This window comes from Indicator indicator, chromosome 10 (assembly GCF_027791375.1).
Source record: "Indicator indicator isolate 239-I01 chromosome 10, UM_Iind_1.1, whole genome shotgun sequence".
Taxonomy (NCBI): Eukaryota; Metazoa; Chordata; class Aves; order Piciformes; family Indicatoridae; genus Indicator; species Indicator indicator.
The window spans coordinates 14,913,617-14,934,298 of NC_072019.1; the positions used below are offsets into that span (position 1 = coordinate 14,913,617).

At 46.3% G+C, this 20,682-nt stretch overlaps 1 protein-coding gene across 1 annotated transcript in view; it reads right to left on the reverse strand.

Annotated features, from left to right (window-relative positions):
* The window catches only part of HMCN1 (hemicentin 1), a 204,862-nt gene that overhangs the window by 17,637 nt on the left and 166,543 nt on the right, over nucleotides 1–20,682 (reverse strand). The window contains exons 72-93 of the mRNA XM_054384518.1: nucleotides 20,425–20,566; nucleotides 19,051–19,195; nucleotides 17,634–17,761; nucleotides 17,129–17,285; nucleotides 16,833–16,954; nucleotides 16,469–16,633; nucleotides 16,161–16,268; nucleotides 14,694–14,831; nucleotides 14,406–14,540; nucleotides 13,748–14,017; nucleotides 12,664–12,854; nucleotides 12,078–12,291; nucleotides 10,749–10,883; nucleotides 10,083–10,273; nucleotides 9,676–9,757; nucleotides 8,173–8,442; nucleotides 6,814–6,984; nucleotides 5,764–5,934; nucleotides 4,520–4,690; nucleotides 2,025–2,195; nucleotides 1,348–1,518; nucleotides 225–395 (exon numbers count right to left, since the gene is read on the reverse strand). Coding sequence (XP_054240493.1) covers nucleotides 225–395; nucleotides 1,348–1,518; nucleotides 2,025–2,195; nucleotides 4,520–4,690; nucleotides 5,764–5,934; nucleotides 6,814–6,984; nucleotides 8,173–8,442; nucleotides 9,676–9,757; nucleotides 10,083–10,273; nucleotides 10,749–10,883; nucleotides 12,078–12,291; nucleotides 12,664–12,854; nucleotides 13,748–14,017; nucleotides 14,406–14,540; nucleotides 14,694–14,831; nucleotides 16,161–16,268; nucleotides 16,469–16,633; nucleotides 16,833–16,954; nucleotides 17,129–17,285; nucleotides 17,634–17,761; nucleotides 19,051–19,195; nucleotides 20,425–20,566 — 3,619 coding nt within the window. The remainder of the gene's footprint in view (nucleotides 1–224; nucleotides 396–1,347; nucleotides 1,519–2,024; nucleotides 2,196–4,519; nucleotides 4,691–5,763; nucleotides 5,935–6,813; nucleotides 6,985–8,172; nucleotides 8,443–9,675; nucleotides 9,758–10,082; nucleotides 10,274–10,748; nucleotides 10,884–12,077; nucleotides 12,292–12,663; nucleotides 12,855–13,747; nucleotides 14,018–14,405; nucleotides 14,541–14,693; nucleotides 14,832–16,160; nucleotides 16,269–16,468; nucleotides 16,634–16,832; nucleotides 16,955–17,128; nucleotides 17,286–17,633; nucleotides 17,762–19,050; nucleotides 19,196–20,424; nucleotides 20,567–20,682) is intronic.

Genomic DNA, 20,682 nt, shown 5'->3' on the forward strand with positions numbered 1-20,682 from the left:
TCTGAGTTATGTGTCCAGTAAGGTGGCAATCACCTTTTGCATGCATCCCTGTCTGAAAAGCAACAAGTGGTCAGCAGCATCCTCTAGTGCTACAGAACAGGCTGACAAAAAAAAAAAAAAAAAATCACCCAGCTGAAGTCTCAGGGGAGGATTTAAGTAAAAAAAATTAAATTGCTTGGTCAGCTGGCCAAGATACAGGAAAAAAACCAGTATCATTAACTCACCAGGACAGGCTTGGGTGTTGCACCTGGATATTTGGGAGGAGTCTCCAGCACAAGGCCGTCCCCGGTGTAAGGGGGCTGGGTTGCTGCACAGGCGTGTGCGGGTCTGCTCTCCTCCTCCACACGAAGCAGAGCATTGGCTCCAAGTTTGCCACTGCCCCCAGCTTCCATCCACTGAAGAAAGAAAAAATGAAGAGAGTGATTTTTTCACTTTACATGTGTCAGGCTGCATCATCCTGGTGTCATTCCTTCTTGGTGGAACCAGTGTATTAGAGAAAATAAACAGCTCAAAGGGTGACACAACTACCTTGATGGGCAGGTGTGAACACTTCTCCCCTCAGAAATATACCACCTCAAAAACTGTGTTTGTCTACCAGCTGTACTGCAGGCAAGGAGACTCCTCCATGGGATGATTCCAGTGTAATGGTTGGGAATAGAGCAAAGACTAGGTCAAATTCTTCCCTGTGTCATGTTGAAGAGGAACCACTTCATGGCTGACCAGGGAAGCTTTGTACAGCGTAGACTATACATGCCCCTCTACAGTCATGAAAAGTGTGCAGGTGAGGAGCTCAGCTGGCTCTGGGTGGCTGCTCTCTGGGGAGAGAGGATGATGAATGGATGTGAACATCTCTGTTATGAAGAAAGACTGAGAGACCTGGGTCTGTTTAGTCTGGAGAAGAGAAGACTGAGAGGAAATCTTATCAATGCCTACCAATATTTGAGGGGTGGGTGTCAAGATGAAGGGGCCAGGCTCTTTTCAGTGGTGCCCAGTAACAGGACAAGGAACAGTGGGTACAAGCTGGAACACAGGACATTCCACCTCAACTTGAGGAGAAACTTCTTGGCTGTGAGGCTGGAACACGCTGCCCAGAGAGGCTGTGGAGTCTCCTTCTCTGAAGACTTTTAAAACCCATCTGGATACATTCCTGTGTGACCTGTCCCAGGTGACCCTGCTTTGGCAGGGGGTTTGGACTCAATCTCCGGAGGTCCCTTCCAGCCCCTAACATTCTGTGATTCTACAATACAGGAGCGTTCCACATTCCTTAATATGAAGCTCTCACAAATGTCATGTGTAGCCCGAAGGCTTGCAGGGAGAGCTGTGTTTACCATTGGTGTGAACACTCACCAGGGCACAGGTCTGTGCTGCATCTCTGGATCTGCATGTCAGCCCCTGCACAGGCTCTGCCACCGCTGGCGGGCCGAGGGTTGTCACAGCTGCGGTACCGCCTTGCCTGGCCTCCGTTGCATGTCCGGCTACAAGTTCCCCAACTGCTCCATGGGCCCCAGTTGCCATGAACTGTAAGAAAAAGTCTGATTTTATCTGTCTTACTCTTAATAACAGGTATTTAAAAACAGGCAGTCAAAGGAAAATATTCCTGTTGGAGACTAACTTTGTAATTTCTTCTCCCAAATTAAAATCAAACCCCAGACACTTCAAGATCTAAGAAAGGTACCTTGTCCAGCATCCAGTGATTTCTCAGTACAACTAACCAGAACATTGTCTGGAGCAGGCTGCCCAGAGAAGCAGGGGAGTCTCCTTTGGAGAGATTCCAAACCCACTGGGCCACTGTGAACCTCTGACAGTCTGGCAGGACCTCATGGACCAGCTGCTGCTGGTTTGTGCTCTCGATAGTTAATGTTTAAAATATCCCAGTCACGGTGGCTGATGAAGAGATGACTTCCCTCTAGCCAATGCCACCCCCTAATTTTTGTGGGAGCACGGGATGCTAGAAGGGCTTGCTTCCTGCTGTCCATCCCTACAACCCCAGTGAGTGGACAGGCAGCCAAATCCAGAGCACTTACTTGGGCAAGGATCACTGTTGCAAAAATCCATTTGTATGTCGCTTCCTTCACACTTGTGCCCTCCAAACTGTGGGGCTGGGTCTGAGCAGTGGCGTGTCCTCTGCCTGCTGCCTCCTCCACAGGACATGGTGCAGGAGCTCCAGCTGCTCCATGTGGCCCACTTGCCATCCACTGGTGAGAGAGGCACAGCATGGCAGTGTTACAGCCTCTGATCTCAGAAGTGACAAAGTGAATCAGTGCTGCATCAGGGTGAAACTGAATGTAGAGAGTTACTGACTGTCTGTAGAACATCTCAGCTGAGGGATTTCTACATGGGGATTTCCAGGAATGAAAGCTGAGGAAAGGCATGACTTCTTGGCATCGACTCGAAAACTTGGCTTGAAAGCTGGTGAAGAGTCTAGAGAACAAGTCTTATGAGCAGCTGAGGGAACTGAGGTTGTTTAGTCTGGGGAAAAGGAGGCTGAGGGGAGACCTCATTGCTCTCTACACTCCCTGAAAGTAATTTGAAGCAGGGTGGGGATTGGTCTCTTCTCTCTAGTATCAGGTAATAGGAAAAGAGGAAATGTCCAGAAACTGCAGCAGGGGAGGTTTAGGTTGGAGATTAGGAAAACATTCTGTGCTGCAAGAGTGGTCAGGCAGTGGAACAGTCTGCCAAGGGAGGTGGTGGATGTGACCATCTCTGGAGACTGGAGGTGTTCAGAAATATGTGGACATGGCACTTTGGGACATGGTTTAATTGCCATGTTGGTGTTGACAGTTGGACTCAATGATCTTAGAGGTCTTTCCAATCAAAACAATTCTATGTTTCTCTTTTAAATAACCTGTAAGCCTGATCAGAATCATGTTGAGGGATTGCTCAGTCCTCACTCTCAGTCTCTCTTCACATTTTCAGGTGTCTGTAAGCAAGCCTTGGCACATACAAAGCAGTCCCATCTTCACTCATGTATCCAAAGAGGTTAGGAAGTCTCATCTGGAGAGATCCCAAACCTACTTGGATGTGATGGCCCTGATCTATGCAACCTGATCTAGGGAACCCTGCTTTAGCAGGGGGGTGAGACTAGATCATCCCCATGCTGGGATTCTGGGATCCTTTGGCTACAGCTGCACTGCCTAAGGATGTAACCATCACCTCTACTCTCCTTCCTCACCAGCCTGTGAGGAAGAGCTCAACTCTTTGTAGGAGTTATTTCTAAATTATCTCACATGAGCCAGGTCTAAACAGTTGGTAGTAAGGGCTTGAATTCTCCATACATGGTGACACAAACTGTTATAGGTATGTCCATGTGAGCACTGGAGCTGGTAGCTGAGAAGAGGCTGAAACAGTCACAAACTCACTGTAAGCAACAGCATTGAGCCAGATAAGTGCACAACCTCAAGCCCTCAGCTGCTCACCTACCACAAGGTCAGTTCTTTCTCTCACCAGTCCAGAAGGGACTCAGGGCAATATCTGGAATATGCAAAATGGAGCATGCAAAATGGGAGCAGCATTGAGGCGCTGCACATTCCACTTGCTGAAATTTCCCTGCACTCAGCCAAATACAGAGGTCAGACTTCAAAAATGTGAGTTTTCATGTCCAGTCATAAAGGACTCATTGAAATGTGGAAGAAAAGGATAAATGAGGAACAGAACCTAGGACATTAAAAAAAAGAAAAAGTAACATTTAGGAAATGTGCAGTTGAACTGCCAAGGATTTTACATGTTGCTTTTGCATGGTAGCAGGGGAAAGGAAGGGAGATGGGGATTGTAGAAGAAACCCCATATGTTAGGTCTCTAGAGGGATGCTAAACATAGTGATGGGGGCCAGTGAAGATAAAGGGCTTGAATAGAACCTTGTCAGGGACTACACTTTTAAAACGGGAAAGTTTTCAGTACAAATGGTGCATATTTTGGTGAGCAAATCACAAGTTTGTTATTGGTCTCTTTGTGTCCCCTGTGTCCTGACCAGCAGGTGGAGGGAGGGGATTCTGCCCCTCTACTCCACTCTGCTGAGACCCCCCACCTGCAGTGCTGGGTCCAGCTCTAGAGTCCTCAGCACAGCAAAGACCTGTTGTAATGGGGCCAGAGGAGGCCACAGCAATGATGGGAGGGCTGGAAGCCCTCTGCTGTGAGGCCAAACAGAGAGTTGGGGTTGTTAGCGTGGAGAAGAGAATGCTCCAGGGAGACCTTAGAGCAGCCTTGCAATATTTGTAGGGGGCTACAGAGAGCTGGAGAGAGACTTTTTACAAAGGCATGGAGGACCAAGGGTGATGGCTTCAAGCTGGAAGCAGGTCAATTTAGATTAAACATTAGAAAGAAATTCTTCTACATGAAGGTGGTGAGGCACTCCACAGGTTGGCCAGAAAAGTTGTAGAGGTGCCAAGCCTGGAATTATTCAAAGTCAAGTTGGATGAGGCCTTGAGCAACCTGGTCTAGTGGGAGGTGAGCAGGGGAGTGGGACCAGATGATCTTTAGGGTCCCCTGCAACCCAAACAATTCCATGACTCCACAGCCTTACCTGGGCAGCGTCTCTTGTTGCAGACCTGCATCTGGATGTCGGGCCCCTCGCAGTGGGACCCGCCATGTGATGGGGGAGGGTCGTTGCAGAGCCTCAGCCGTGTCTGAGTGCCTTTCCCACAGGTCTCGCTGCAAGGACCCCAGGGCAGCCAAGAACTCCACTCACCATCCACTGCAAAGGCAGCACAGCTGTAAAACTCTTCAAACTGTACAGCTGCTTCAACTTGAAATTACAGCTCCACAGTCCAGGGCAAAAAGGCTTCGTTGTTTAATATCAGTAAATGAAACTTCCTCAAAAAGCCCTTGGAAAAACCTTTGCTTCAAGCACAGCCAAAACACATCAACAGCTTCCAAGAGAGAGATTAATTCTTTCGTCTTTGTTTTCTGAATACTTCACCTCACTACAACCTTGGGACAACAGAACTGAAAACCTGCCCAAATCTGCTGTTTTCCTAAGTGACTTGGCCCTGACTGTCCTGGGCTGGGCTGCAGGTCTCAGCTGGTAAGGGGAACACTAGCTAAAGCTGGCACACAGCTTCTTTGAGTGGCTACCAGAAAGCAGGAGCCAGGACTGATTTTGTTGCCAAGATGTAGAGCAATGAAGCTCAGGCTGGTGGATGAATATTTGGCACTGTGGTGGTAGCAGAGCCTGGGAAAAAAAGGGGAAAAACAGCAATATAATAGAAATGGTACAGCAGAAAACGTACTGGTGGTGAAAGGTGACTACAACCTGCCAAAGGTGGCAAGTACTACTGAGACAAGAAGGAAGCCTGAATGTGCAGCTAGTTAGGAGAAAGATGGCTGGAAATTAAACCCAAACATGCAGACATTGTCTTCAATTATTAACTATCATGTTTTATGGGTTTTTTTAATAGTTGGTGGTTTGGTTGGGGTTTTCTTCATTTTAATTGGCTTTGCAGAATAGATTTATAATAGTTTTACTCTCTGAGAACATGGATATTAAGTACTGGAAAGTGTCAAAATATGTAATTAACATTTTTCTTGTGGAAAAAGGGAAAAAGAAATTGCTGAGAACTTTCCTTGCACTTACTTCTGTGGCTTCTGTTTCCAAGAATTAGTGCTATTCAATAAACCACATCCCATTTTAAAAGAAAAACATTGAGAACTGAATTCTTTTTAAGTTAATAATTTGGAACAAGCTGAGAGAAAATTGGGGTTGGAGAACAAAAGAAACCCAGGTGGGAAGCCCCTTGTGTGACTGCTGTGAAACCACTCTGCCCTTACCTGGGCAAGGCCTGATGTTACACATGACCGAATCCACAGCGCTGCCCTCACAGGGCTTCCCGCCATGCTGAGCTGGGGGGTTACTGCAGGTTCTGCTTCTGCTCCTGTTGCCTTGTCCACAGCTCTTGGAACACTCTTCCCATAGCCCCCACTCTGACCAGCTGCCATCCACTAGGAAACAGAAAAAACCCACAGTGGTAATTAAAAACTAAATTAAAAATTAAAAAAAAAAATAAAAAAGTTTGTGGTACTGAGGGAAATTTCCTCTTTCTTTCCAACTTCTTAGGAAAACTGATCCAGCATGAAGATCCATGGTGATCTGCATGAGAGTTGGGAGGCTCTGCAGAGGGACATGGACAGGGTGGATGAGATGACTGAGGCCAATTGCAAGAGATTCAACAAAGTCAAGTACCGGGTCTTGCACTTGGGTTACAACCACCCCATGAATGCTCCAGGCTTAGGATGGAATGGCTGGAAAGCTGCCTGTTGGAAAAGGACCTAGGAGTTCTGCTTGACAGCAGCTGAACATGACCCAGCATGTGCCCAGGTGGCCAAGAAGCACACAGCATCCCAGCCTGCATCAGCAACAGTGTGGCCAGCAGGACCAGGGCAGTGGTTGTCCCCCTGTACTCAGCACTGGAGAAGCCACACCTGGAGTACTGGGTCCAGTTTTGGGCCCCTCACTCCAAGAAATACATTGAGGTGCTGGAGCATGTCCAGAGAAGGGCCCCCCCTGGTGAAGGGGGACCAGGGAAGGTTTAGACTGGACATAAAAAGAAACTTCCTCACTGAAAGGGTTCTCAAACACTGGAAGAGGCTGACCAGGGAGGTGGTTGAATCCCCACCCCTGGAGGTGTTTTTTTAAAGAGGCAGAGATGTGGTGCTGATGGATATGGTTTAGTCACAGCCTTGGCAGAGTTAGAGAATGGTTGGACTTGATGATCTTAAAGGTCTTTTCCAACCAAAACAATTCTGATTCTATGCTAAGGGTTCACTATCAGGACACCTAATACAAGGCACATCAAAAGAACGAACCCATTAAAGAAATACCTGGACAGGGCCTGCTGTGGCAGCTGCGGACGTCTCTGTCAGGCCCCTCACATCTCCTCCCGCCATTTGCTGGGACAGGGCTGTTGCACTGGCGGACTCGCTCCTGAACACCTTGGCCACAGGTGACGCTGCACGCCTGCCATTCCAGCCAGTGGGAATATGCCCCGTGAACTGCAACAGGAACAGGGATGCTGCTAGGAACACGCTTGTGCTTGGAGCTTTCTCAGACTGACACAGCAAAGTGACAAGCGTGCTCCACAGCCATACCTGGAAATCCAGCTTATGTCTGCATTAGCACAGAAATATCTTACTACAGTTCAGAGAACACTCCAGCTCTTCTGGAAGAGCTACTGCTTATGCTTTCCATCAGAGGCACAATAAAGTTATGAGAGATGTTCTGAGGATGGGACCTAGTTCAAGATCCTTTCACTGTTATTTATGTCTCTCAGTCCCTCACGCTCCTCCATCTGGATGAGTATAATGGAAGGAAAAAAGTTATATGAAGTAAAAGCTCACTGGCGTCTTGGATTGATGAGCAGGAACCCATTGTGTATATTGAAGAGCAAATATGCTGTCCATAAAATACGGGTAAGATAAAATTGTGACCATGTTTATTCACAACATCTACCAGTCATGAAGTTCAACAAGGGCAAGTGTAGGGTCCTGGACCTGGGGGCTGACTTGCTGCAAAGAGTAGGACCAGGGAGTGATGTGGGACAAGTTCACCATGAGCCAACAATTTGCCATCATGGCCGAGACCAGTGTTCACCTGGAGTATATTCAGAGGAGTGTGACCAATAGGTTGAGGGAGGTTCTCCTCCCCCTCTACTCTGCCCTAGGGAGGCCACATCTGCAGTACAGATGTGGAAGGTCCAGTTCTGGGGTCCCCAGTTCAAGAGAGACAGGGAACTACTGGAGAGAGTCCAGTGGAGGCTGCAAAGATGCTGAGGGGCCTGGTGCATCTCTGTGAGGAGAAAAGGCTGAGAGACCTGGGGCTGTTTAGCTTGGAGAAGAGCAGCCTGAGAGGGGATCTGCTCCATGGCTAAGGGGTAAGGGGCAAGAGGACAGAACCAGACTCTTTTCAGTGGTGCCTCGTGACAGCACGAGGGCCAGTGGGCACAAACTGGAACCAAGGAAGTTCCATCTGAAACAGGAGGAAAAACTTCTTTGCTGTGAGGGGGCTGGAGCCCTGGAGCAGGCTGCCCAGACAGACTGCCCACCTCCCTGGACATCGTGATCCCAGGCAGCCTACTGTAGGTGACCCTGCTTTGTCAGGGAGCTGGACTGCCTGATCTCCAGAAGTCCTTTCTAACCCCCACCATGCTATGATAGTCATTATCATGCATTTTGTGCACCTACCCTGGACAGTCAGTGGTACTCTAACAAGAACAGATCCCATCAGGTTCCTGGCTACACACTCATACTCAGCTGTGTCTTCCTTCTGGGCTGCAACAATACGCAAGGAGCCGTTGGACAGGACAGTCATTCTCTCATCGTCCACTACTGAATGACCTTGGCGTGACCACTTGATGGTTGGAGGAGGCTCTCCATTTGCCTGGCAGTTCAGCACTGCTGTGGCACCAGCTTCAATAACTGTCTGTACAGGTTCAACAGTCATGACTGGAGGACCTGGAAGGGAGAGGTTTCTTTAGAAAGCAGCACATGGTTACGTGTTTCCATTGTATTCAATATCAGAGGCCCGATCAGAAAAAGGGAAAAAAAAAAATCTTAAGTCAGTTAACTTTGATTAAAATTATTATTGCTGATTTTCCAGTATCACAATATATAAATCTTAGTATGGTTTGGGTTGGAAGGGACCTTTAATGGTCATCTAATCCAATCCCCTGAAGTCAGCAAGGACATCTGCAACTACAGCAGACTGCTCAGAGACCCAAACAACATGACCTGGAATGGTTCCAGAGATGGGGCATCTTCCACCTCTCTGGGTAGCCTGGGCCAGTGTCTTATCACCCTCAGCATAAACAATTTCTCACTTCTGTCTAGCTTAAATGCCCCTCTTTTATTTCAAACCATCAACCCCTTGCCGTGTCACAATAGGCCCTGGTAAAAAGTCTGTCCCCAGCCTTCCCAGAGGCCTCTTTAAAGCCCTGAAAGGTCTCCCCACCTCATATATGCAAGTTAAATGCCAACGATAGGCTGGTTTTAATATTTATCAACCTGAGTACCACAGCTGGGCTTGAAGCCTGACTCTATGAGCACACAGTTGTCTTCATTGCTGAAATGTGTTGCTCTTCATAAACCTGCAGGAAGATCCTATTAATCACATCCAGAAGCGACTGTGCTATGAGTAACAGATCCCTATTGCTTGAGGCTCTAATAGAAAAGGGATGTTCCATAATTCATCCACTAGTGACAAAATGGTTCTCCAATATTATTTCTGCCAAATATAAAATACTGCCAGCAAATACTGGAATCCATATCATGCAACATTCTTAATTCAAAAGTCAAGGCTAGTTTAACCCAGTTGAATGACATCCTCTCTACTCTGAACAGCTAACAAAGGTAAGGCAGCCACTAATAAAGAGGTATGAGGCCCTGGTTGGAAAAGACCAGCCAAATGAAGACACGGATAATGGTCAACCTACACCAGAGGGATTCTGTGACAATCAACTAAGAGCAACAGCCCCTTTCAGAAGGTGGTTCACCCCATGTTAGGTTGGTTCTTCTCTATATGCTTCTCTTCTTTGACCTCAGTCACCAGGTCAGATTAAGCTCTTGAAAATTAATGATGAAAGATGAGAAGAGCCTTAACCCACAGTGCAGTGCCCAACCTCCAAACCTGTCCAAAGACAGGTTATTGCTCCAATCTAGCTGCATTAAACTTATCTCTTGGAGTCTTACTCTGAAGTGTCAGCGTCAGGCTGCGTTCCACCACACCTGCCTCATTGGTAGCCACACAGGTGTAGTCACCAGCATCTTCATTCTAGAGAAATGAAAGTCAAATGATTGGTCATTTAACCTGCCAACATCTAACAAGGGTTTCAGTTCCCAGGGCACCTCCTGGAGGTGAATCTTCTGCAACCCAGCATGATGTGCACTGGATCACAATAGGCATCCAGTCAGTTTCTACAGCATCCCATCATTTTGCTTTCATCAACGGTAGGCTGATACTGGAAATTGTTTTTACTGACAAGTTCTCCATAAGCCAGCAATGTGCCCCTGTGGCCAAGAAGGCAAACAGCCTCCTGTGCTGCATCAAGTCCAGCCTCCTTCTTTAAAGCAAGGTGAAACCCAGAGCAGTGACTCACCACAGTGCCATAGATGGCAAGAGAACCATTGTTGAGCTGTTGGATCCTGTTGCTAATCAGAAGGCCAGTGCCTCTTTTGCTCCACTGGATCGTTGGAGGTGGATCTCCTCTGACTTCACAATTCAGCATAGCATTGCCACCCAAGGGCTCAATTCGACTAGAGTGGTAATCCCCTTTGAAGACTGGAGGCTCTGAAGAAACAAGTGATGGCAGAGAAATGGCAGAGTCAAAACAAAATGCCTTTAATGAAATTGCTGGTAGGGATTGTTCATCTTTGAATTTCTGAAGTGTGCACTTCAACCTGTATTGATGTTTCCCATTTAGCCATTCACAAAGTATCAAATCCTAGGGGTGAAGGTTTCAAACTGAAGAAGAAAGATATAGATGAGATATTAGGAAGAAATTCTTCACTGTGAGGGTGGTGATAAAAGAAGCTGCCCAGAGACATTGCAGATATTCCCTTTCTTGAAGTGTTCCAAGGCCACGTTGGACAGGACTTTGAGCAACTTGATCTAGTGGAAGGTGTCCCTGCCCACGGCAGAGGGGCTGGAAATAGATGATTTTTAAGGTCGCTTCCAACCCAAACCATTCTGTGATTCTACTGTCAAGGCAGATAGGTGTGTGAAACCATTCAAGAGTAACCACAACTACTGTTATTGTACATACCTTTGACATACACAAAACCAATAGCTTTGATGGAGCCAACTGTATTTTCTGCTGTACACACATAGGTACCAGAATCCTCTTTAGATACTCTGTCAATGAGAAGCTCACTGTGTCCATTTACATCATCATATTGTGCTGAAGACAGAATACATGACAAAGGGTTACTTCAGTGATTTTGAACATATACCAGCAGAAAAGGAACTGGGGATGCTGGCTGACAGTAGGCAGATGAGTCACTGTGTGCCCAGGGTATGTGGCCAAGAAGGCAAACAGCATCCTGGCCTGGCTCAGCAATAGTGTGACCAGCAGGAGTAGGGCCCTGATTGTCCACTGTACTGGGCACTGGTGACCCTGTGCCTTGAGTGCTGGGTTCAGTTTTAGGCCCCTCACTACAAGAAGGAGCTGGAGTGCGTCCAGAGAAGGGCAACGTGGTGAAGGGTCTAGAGCACAAGTCTTCTAGGGAGCAGATGAGGGAAGCGAGATTGTTTAACCTGGAGACAAGGAGGCTAAGGTGAGACCTCTTGGCTTTCTATACATCCCTGAAAGGAGGTTGGAGCCAGGTGGGTGTTGGTCTCTTCTCTCAAGGGACAACTGACAGAACAAGAGAAAATGGCCTGAAATTGTGCCAGGGGCGGTTTAGGTCAGATATTAGAAGTTTCTTCCCTGAAAGAAGCAAGCTGCCCAGGGCAGTGGTGGAGTCATCATCACTGGAGGAATTAAAAAACCTTGTAGATGTGGTGCTGAAGTACATGGCTTAGTGGTGACCTGGAATTGCTGTGTTAACAGTTGGATCTGATGATCTGAAAGGTCTCCAGTGACTGGTGTGTTGTATGACTGTAAGCCTAAACTGCAGAGCTATTCAATCAGCTCAGTGGCACTGAGATGTTTCAGCTGAGACACCTCAGGAATGCACTGAGAATTCCCCGATGTGACATTTGCCTACATCCATGTATTTGCTTCAGCTGTCCCTTTAACTCTGAGCTTTGTGCATCTGCATTCTAAGAACCGCTGGGGTTTGCTGTGTGTTGAAGAGAAACAGCACTGGTTGTTGGATGCTGAGTAAATGCCATCAGACACTGAATGTTTCTCTGTGTTATATTATTTGCTACAGAACTCTTAATTTCCTTACACCTTTGTCTCAGAGGCAATTTAATGACATGGCTACATAACACTGAAGATTTCCACCACATAATCACTGCCTAACAAGTTTGCTGCCTCTAGATCATTATGCTTCCTTATCTATTATCTTCCTTACCCATTTTTTCCTTCTTAATTGCAACCAATTCCACCTCTAGAGTGGAATGGCCAAGAGGAGCTGGTGTTACTCACCTGGAATGATGTTATTGTTAAAGGTCCATGTTATTTTGGGTACAGGTATCCCAGTTGCTTTGCAAGTTAATCTGAGCTGCTCTCCTTTTGTCAAAGCTACATCTCCAGGCAGCTCAGTAAAAGCTGGCAGTACATGAACTACCAGGGTGACAGTGTGTGTGTCTTCTCCTGCAGCATTGGTAGCAATACAGGTGTAACTGCCAGAATCTTCAGGCTGAAAGAAAGCACATTGAGGACATTTCAGCTTTGCTATGTTGTACACAACATTCTCTTCTCTTGTAAGGATAGGAGAATCTCAAAGGGTTGGGAACAAGCATTCAGCACAAATCTCATCTGAACTCTCTCACTTCTTCTAAATTTGAATGACCTACACTTCTTTTTGCCCTTCCTGAGGACTTATCACTACAAATTCTTCACAGATTTCATTCTATGGTGAAAAATGAAACACTTACGAAAATTTTGGAACATTAAGAACAAGAAATCAGAATAAAATAAATATTAATCCAGTAGTGGGTGAAAATGAATAGAAGCAGGGTGTTAATATTGCTAAATGTGTCAAGTCATAGCTTAGATTTACGGAACTCACAACAACATTGTCCAAAATGAGGTCTCCATCTGGCATAGCCCGGTATTTTCCTGCTACCTCTGTTAACAGTGTGTTGTCCTTCTTCCAGTTCACTGTTGGTGTTGGAATCCCTTCAACCACACATGACAGGACAGCCTGGGAGTCCTCCATGGCCATGTACTGCACCTCTGTACTGCGAATCCGGGGTGGAACTGGGAGAAAGTTGATTGAAATGATTCTTCCCTGTGCATTATCCAAGCACAATTGTTGAAGCATGCAGCACTGGGCTGAAGGAACCACTGCCTGCATCTTCTGCAGTGTTTCTCATCTCCAGCAGCAAGCACCATTAAGCAGGCCAGAAAAACGTGTGAAACACTTGTAATGTGCTGCTCATGGATTGGATGGGTGGTGACTTTGCAGGGCGAAAACTGGCTGAAGGCCAGGCCCGAAGAGTGGTGGGGAATGGAGTTAACTCCAGCTGGAGGCTGGTCTCTAGTGGTGTTCCCCAGGGCTCAGTACTGGGGCCAGTTCTCTTTAATATCTTTATCAACAATCTGGATGACAGAGCACAATCAACAGGTTTGCAGATGACACTAAGCTGAGAAGGAAAGTTGATCTGATTGAGGGTTGGATTGATGGCCCAGTGCCAGCTGGAGGAGACTCAACAATGCCAAGTGCCGGGTCCAGCATTTGGGTCACACCAACCCCATGAATGCTGCAGGCTTGGGGTAGAGTGGCTGGAAACTGCCCAGGGGAAAAGGAATTGGGAGTGCTGGGCTGAAGATGAGCCAGTGTGTGCCCAGGTGGCCAAGAAGGCAAACAGCGTCCTGGCCTGGATCAGCAACAGTGTGATCAGCAGGACTAGGGCACTGACTGTCCCCCCGTAGTGGGCACTGGTGAGGCTGCAGCTCAAGTGCTGGGTTCAGTTTTGGGGCCCTCACTCCAAAAAGGACATTGAGAGGCTGGAGTGTGTCCAGTGAAGGGCAGTGAAGCTGGTGAAGCATCTAGAGCACAAATCACTCACCCAGTAAGCAGCTCTCCTTTACAGCCTAGCTGCTCACCCTCCATTAGGTCACCCACATTGTTGCCCTACAGCTCCACTCACTGTGCACAGAGAGCTCCATGCTGGAAGTGCTGGACCCTGCCGGGTTTGCCGCTGTGCACGTGTAACGGCCAGCATCTCCAGGCTGCACAAACACAATCTGCAGAGCACCACTGCTGAGAATCCTTCTTCTCATGGACTCAGTTATCTGCTGCCCATCTTTGTGCCAGCTGATCTCTGGCCCAGGGTAGCCTTCAGCCTCACACTGCAGGGTGATGGATTGGTCAACAGGAGCAATATATTCCTTGAGATGGGACTTGATAACAGGAGGGACTGAGAAGAATTAAGAAAAATACTTGAAAGAATTAGATGTTCTAAGAAGCGTGGAACACTTTGCTTCTCAGTGAAATCAATCCTAAAAGCATATTTTGATCCTAAAGCAGACAGACAACTAAAGGGAATAAACCTCGTGGGCTCTATTCACACCAAATAGGAATTCATTAGGTCCCCATTCCTGGAGACAATCAAAGTCAGGCTTGATGCAGCTCTAACCAACCTGCTCTAGTTGAAGATGTCCCTGCTACTGAAAGGGGTTTGGACCAGATGAGCTTTAAAGGTCCCTTTCAACCCAAACCAGTCTGTAATTCTGTGATTCATTTCTATTACTTAAAAAGTTGTGTTTTGACACAGAAAGCATGCACAAATTTCTCGTTTGAGTTACCTTGGACTTTCAGCTTGATCTTGCCCAGAGCAGTGCCAGCTGGATTTTGAGCAACACATATGTAAGTGCCAGCATCTTCCACAGCTGATTTCACAATCTGTAAACTGCCACTTGGAAGAACCATGTAACTGTTGCCTACAACAAATACAAGCAAAGTATGACACTTCTATTGTGTTTTTGTTATAATGAATGGATTCCTCAATATCTAAGTTTCAACATTCAGAAAAGGAAAAAATAAGCTTCTGAGTTCCAGCAGGGAGGCTGGAGTTAGATGCTTTAGGAGGCTACCTGTCGTGATGACATTGATGCCCTCCTTTTGCCACATTATGATGGGTTGGGGTGTACCCGTTGCCTCACAGGGTAGTAGGATGGGATTGTTCACAATGACATCCAGTGCTCCTGGTTGAGTTTGGATAACTGGTGGTTCTGTGGAATGAAATAAAATGGAAAATGCAATAGGTTTAACCTTCGAGGCCTGAAAATACAGAAGATATTAAAATTCCATCCCCTGATGAAGAGCTCAGTGGAGGAGCTCTTAAATGTAACAACATGCTCAGGACAGGTACTGGGTCCGGCCTCACTTCATGCAGTTTGTCATCACAGACACACTTCAGCTTACCAAAAAGGCAAACACAAATCTTACAACAATAAAAGAGAGCAGCATGGACTGAGGTGTTCTATCCAAGGTATGAGAGTTGTAACACACAGAGGAGTGACTTTGAATAATGACTGCACCCACAGGACAGTTCAGCTGAGCAGGACACTACTTGTGATGATCCCCATTCCTCTGCAGCACACGTGTATTAGAATCATATAGTGGTTTGGGTTGGAAAGGACCTTTAACGGTCTTCTAGTATAAGCTGCTGCAGTCAGCAATGACATCTGCAGCTAGAGCAGGCTGCTCAGAGACCAAAACAACATGACCTGGAATGGTCCCAGGAATGGGGCATCTACCAGCTGTCCAGGCAATCTGGTTCAGTGTCTCACCACCCTCAGCATAAACAATTTCTCTCTTCTCTCCAGTCTGAATCTCCCTTGTTTAGTTTAAAGCCATCACCCCTTGTCCTATCACAACAGGCCTTGCTGAAAAGTCTGTCCCCAGCTTTCTTATTGGTCTCTTTAAGCACTAAAAGGCTACCAGGTCTCCCTGGAGCCTTCTCTTCTCCAGGCTGAAAAACCCCAACCCTCTCAGCAGAGGGCTTCAGACCTCCCAGCATTGCTGTGGCTTCCTCTGGCCTCACTCCAACAGGTCCATGTCTCTGCTGTGCTGAGGACTCCAGAGCTGGCCCCAGCGCTGCATGTGGGGTCTCAGCAGAGTGGAGCAGAGGGGCAGAATCCCCTCCCTCCACCTGCTGCGGCTCAGCCCAGGACATATCTGGCTCTGGACTGCAAGCTCACAGTGCTGGCTCATGTCCAGCTTTTCACCCACCAGCATCCCCAAGGCCTCCTCCACAGAGCTGCTCCCCATCCTTTCATCCTGAGCCTGGAGTGATACCAGGGATTGCTCTGACCCAGGTGCAGGACCTTGCACTTGGCCTTGTTGAACCTCATGAGGTTCACATGGGCCTACTTCACCAGACTGTCCAGGTCCCTCTGGATGGATCCCATCCCTCAGGCATGTCAACGATACCCCTTGGTGCCACTTGCAGATGTGCTGAGGGTGCAATTAATACCTCTGTGTCACTGATGAAGATATTAGCAGCAGTGAACAGTGCTTACTGACAGAATGTGCTTCTCCTCAGCTTCCCAGCTTACCCTGCACGTGAAGGGTGACATGTCTGTGAGCAGAGCCAGCCGCGTTCCGGGCCACACAGGTGTACCGCCCTGCCTGGGCCAGCTGAGCAGCAGGTATCTCAACAGCCCCTGCAGCAGAGAGAGAAGGACATCACCACATACAGCACTAGCCTACAATCACAGTAAAACTCTCTTGATCTCAAGAGGTCTATATCTTCACTCTAGGAAATTGGAGAGGGGTTGTTTGGGGAATTGTTTGCATCCTTTTAGATATTCTTCATCACAGCCTTTCACTGATTGTCTGTGGCTGAGCTTTGGTCACACAGTACCTGAAGAGAGGATTCTGTAGCCACCTCCTCTGGGAAGCAACTTTATGCCATCTTTGGTCCAGTGAACAGAGGGCACAGGAACCCCTGAGGCAGTGCAGGAAATTACCACTGGAGACAGCTTTGTTACCAAAAGGTCTGTGGCTTCATCTGCTATGGATGGGGGCACTAAAAATGAAGATCAGTGTAAAGGTTACTTGCCCATTTTAATCAATTCTTGGAAATAACTTCATTTTTTTGTGATTACCAGAAAGTTATGGATAGCAGTATTACAAAAGAATGATATATGAAAAAAAAAATCTCAACACTGGAACACCCCAAAGAAATTCTGGGTGCCACACACACATAATAGCAATAGTCCCTCTACCTTGAACAGTGAGCTCAACTGCTCTTTGATCTTCTCCTGCATCATTTGACACAGAGCACTCATAGACAGCAGTGTCATCCACATTGGGAGAAATAATTACTAAGGAACCTGATGACAGAAGTCTGAACAAAGAAAAGAGAAGAAAGGAAAATCCATTGATAACTTTTCTTCTCAGGCAATCAGACCACTGAATTTGCTGGCTATACAAGATTACATTTAAGCACGGCTAGATTTTTGCAGTGCCAAAATCAGCCCTGTACAAGTTAAACCCCCAGTGAAAAGCAAACCGCACTCACCTGTACACATTCTGGTTCTGGTCAACACTAAGCAGATGCCCGTTCTTTTTCCAGCTAACTGCTGGTCTGGGAATTCCTGTGGTTTCACAAGGCAAAGTGGTCTGCACATTTACAGTAACTGTGATATTTGTAGGTCCAGGAGCAATAGCTGGAGGAACTAAGGACAAACAAAGCCTAATTATTCAGGATAATCACACACACATACCCAAACACCCCTCTCATACCTATATGTACAGAGCTGAATTGCCTGAATGTGTGTGACAGTGGCACACTTACTAACCACGCAGCATGGGATGTGTCAAGGGTTTCTAGTCCCAGTGCCCAAGGAATAAATATTTTGTTGGGTTCTATTCCTAAGGCCATCAATTTCTTCCCTTTTTATTTTAACCAGACTAGCTAAAAAGGGGCTAAACTTGAAGCTGGATCTGGCAGAACAAGAAAAATTATGTAACTGGACTTCAGACTTCTAAAAGCATATCTAGTCATCTAAAGCCCCTGCTTTTACCAAGAACCTGCAGGTCAGTTCGCTTGCGCTCAGTTCCCGCTGCATTGGTGGCCATACACACGTATCGTCCTGTGTCGCTGACGTGTGCCGAGTGGATGCGCAGGGATCCATCCTCCCACATGGAATATCTGAAAGAAAACCAGGGATATTTTTCTCTACTGTCCAGCCAACACAGCCATAGGCTACCCTGGCAGTGCATATGGAAAAGATGACTCAGGGTACACAAAAACAGCCTAAGCGCATGGTAGCTTCATTTGGATGCAGAGTTTTTTCCCCATTTATTGCACTTTTTCTGACTTCAGTCTTTCCCAGCACATCCATTTTCCAGAGAAATTATGAAATCTAAGTTGACAAAGTGATTCTGACAGATTTGCAGAAAATTTCCAAAAGCCCTTTTCTATGGTTGTTCATTTAACCTTAAAAAAAACCCAACTAATTAATGTTTGTATGTTTTCTGCTTTATTTGAAATACAACTAAATTGTTCAGTGTTTGCTCAGTTCTAGAAATCACCAAACTAACTTCCCTCCTGCCACCAGAAGACAGAAGCCATTCACTACAACAAAAGCTGAAACTAAACACGGACAGAAAGTTTTATATATTAAAAAGTACAGAGTACACTCAAGTAGCTTTTGGTCTGCATGGAATTGCTTGGCTTCACCCCCAACCATTTTATTTATTTATATATAAAAATAAATAAAAGAAACATTTGCTGTTCAAAATCTTTAATATTAGGATAATTATTATTACATTTGGCTGTCAATGAAGCTTTTAGTCCTTAACCTGGCTTAGCTGAGAGGTATCCCAACCCATGGCAGGGAGGTTGGAGAAGATATCTCTAAGGTTCCTTCCAATCTGAGCCATTCTATGAAACTTTTTGTGCTGCTACTTTTCTGCAGAACAACTTTATATTACTGTTTCTATCACCATATTTTCCTCATTTGGGTCTATTCAAGATGACAATACAAATATTAGTTCTGATCTGTGAAAATAAAACTAATTTAGAAGTCAGAGATGTCTAATTAAGCTTTCTAATTAAGCCAGCAATGTGCCAATGTAGCCAAGAAGGTCAATGATCTCCTGCATTAAGAAGAGTGTGGGATTGATGGGAGGTTATATACCCACTCTACCCTGTCCTTGTGAGGCCACCTCTGGAGTACTGGGTCCAGTTCTGGGCTCCCCAGTTCAAGAGACAGGGAACTGCAGGAGACAGTCCAGAGGAGGCTATGAAGATGCTGAGGGTGGTGATCCTGGACAAGCTGCTGTGGGTGACCCTGCATTAGCAGCGGGGTTTGGACTGGATGATCTCCTAAGGTCTATTCCAAAGCACACCCCCTACAAACTGGGGTTCTGTGATTCTCTAATTAATATATTCTTAAAAAGCAAGGAAGAATATTTATGCTGACTTGTAGACAATACCTTGTATTGTTTCCAGTAAAAATAGCCCCGTCCTTCCTCCAGGTAATCCTTGGAGCTGGTACTCCTTCTGCAGCACACTCCAGAACCACAGAGGCATTTACATGCACAACAGCACTCTGAGGACTGCTTCGGATTGTAGGAGCCACTGTAAAGGGAAAAAAAATAATCACAGATATAACAAAAAAAAACCCCAACCCAAACCAAAACATTATGCTGCAATGATTGAAATGAAAGACATGAAAATAAACAGAGTGACAGGTATGGGGATCACGGCAGAGACAGAACAATTTCTTACCATCGTGTGTAGTGCACGGTAATTGCCATGGTGCAGCAGGGAATGAAAGAGAAAGTTTGTCTGTAAAGAGCATCTTTGCAAGTTACTGCAAAGGTTATTGCACAGCTACAACAGTTACAGAGTTCAGCATATTTAATTCATCAAAATAAGCCTCTGGTGATAATCTTGCTTCTTAATGATACATTAAGGAGAAAAAAAGAATTTCAGATGGACCAGCAAAGACAGCCATTGGGGGAGGCACAGTGTAATGCAGGTACATATGACTGGGGTGTGAACAGAATAAGAACAAGGAAAGAAGATTCTTGTCATCACCCCAGTGTGAGAATTGTTCCTCATCAGGCTAGAGGTGAGAAAATAAATAGGTTGAAAATTAAATTCAGGCCTCTGGTGGCACAGAACAAATATTGTCATGTGTAGGGCACTTCAGGTTCTACCTTCCTGCTGTCTCTTGCTGACAGAAGCAGAGAAGAAGACACAGCCAAGCCAGCTATGAAACCTGATCTCTGAGGTGCCAGTCAAATGCTTTTAAGGATTCCTCTGAATTTATCCAAAAGCCTTTCTGGGTGCTCACTGTGGATGCACAGCACCCTCTATCAGCAAGGAGCACAGACAGATGGAGCCATGTGAGTCCCCAACAGGACACAGACTTAAGCTGCACCAGGGGAAGTTTAGGCTCAAGGTGAGGAGAAAGTTAATTACAGAAAGAGTAATTGGCCAGTGGAATGTGCTGCCCAGGGAGGGGGTGGAGTCACCATCCCTGGAGGTGTTCAAGAAAAGATTGGATGTGGCACTTGGAGCCAGGGTTTAGTTGTCAGGAGGTGTTAGGTATTAGGTAATAGGTTAGACTTGATGATCTCTGAGGTCTTTTCCAATCTGGTTGATTCTGTGATTCTTTAATGTGAGGGACAACTGTGGTGACACAGGTGAGGTAACACACATGGTCTCACAGTTTTGTCACAACCTAGAGTGGACAACACTTGGCTAAAAAGAGACTATTCATGTGTCTTCCTTGTCCCGTGAACTCCTGCAGTACCACCATGCAAAGATGAGAGAGCAGAAGACTGGATCCATAATTTTACCATGAACTGTCAGCAGGAACTCCCTGGTCATCTCTCCTGCCACATTACTTGCCACACAGGTATAGCTTGCAGTGTCACTGAGGTCAGCATTGTTGATCTGCAGGTAGCGCCCACTGGAGAGGATTCGAACTCGAGGAGTTCCCTAAGGGGAAAGAGAGAAAGTTTGACAAATTTAACTTGACCATTGATCTCCTGATGAAGAGAGAACATTCTTTCCTTGCCTTGTAACAAAGGCTATGAAAGAAAACCAAAGATAAA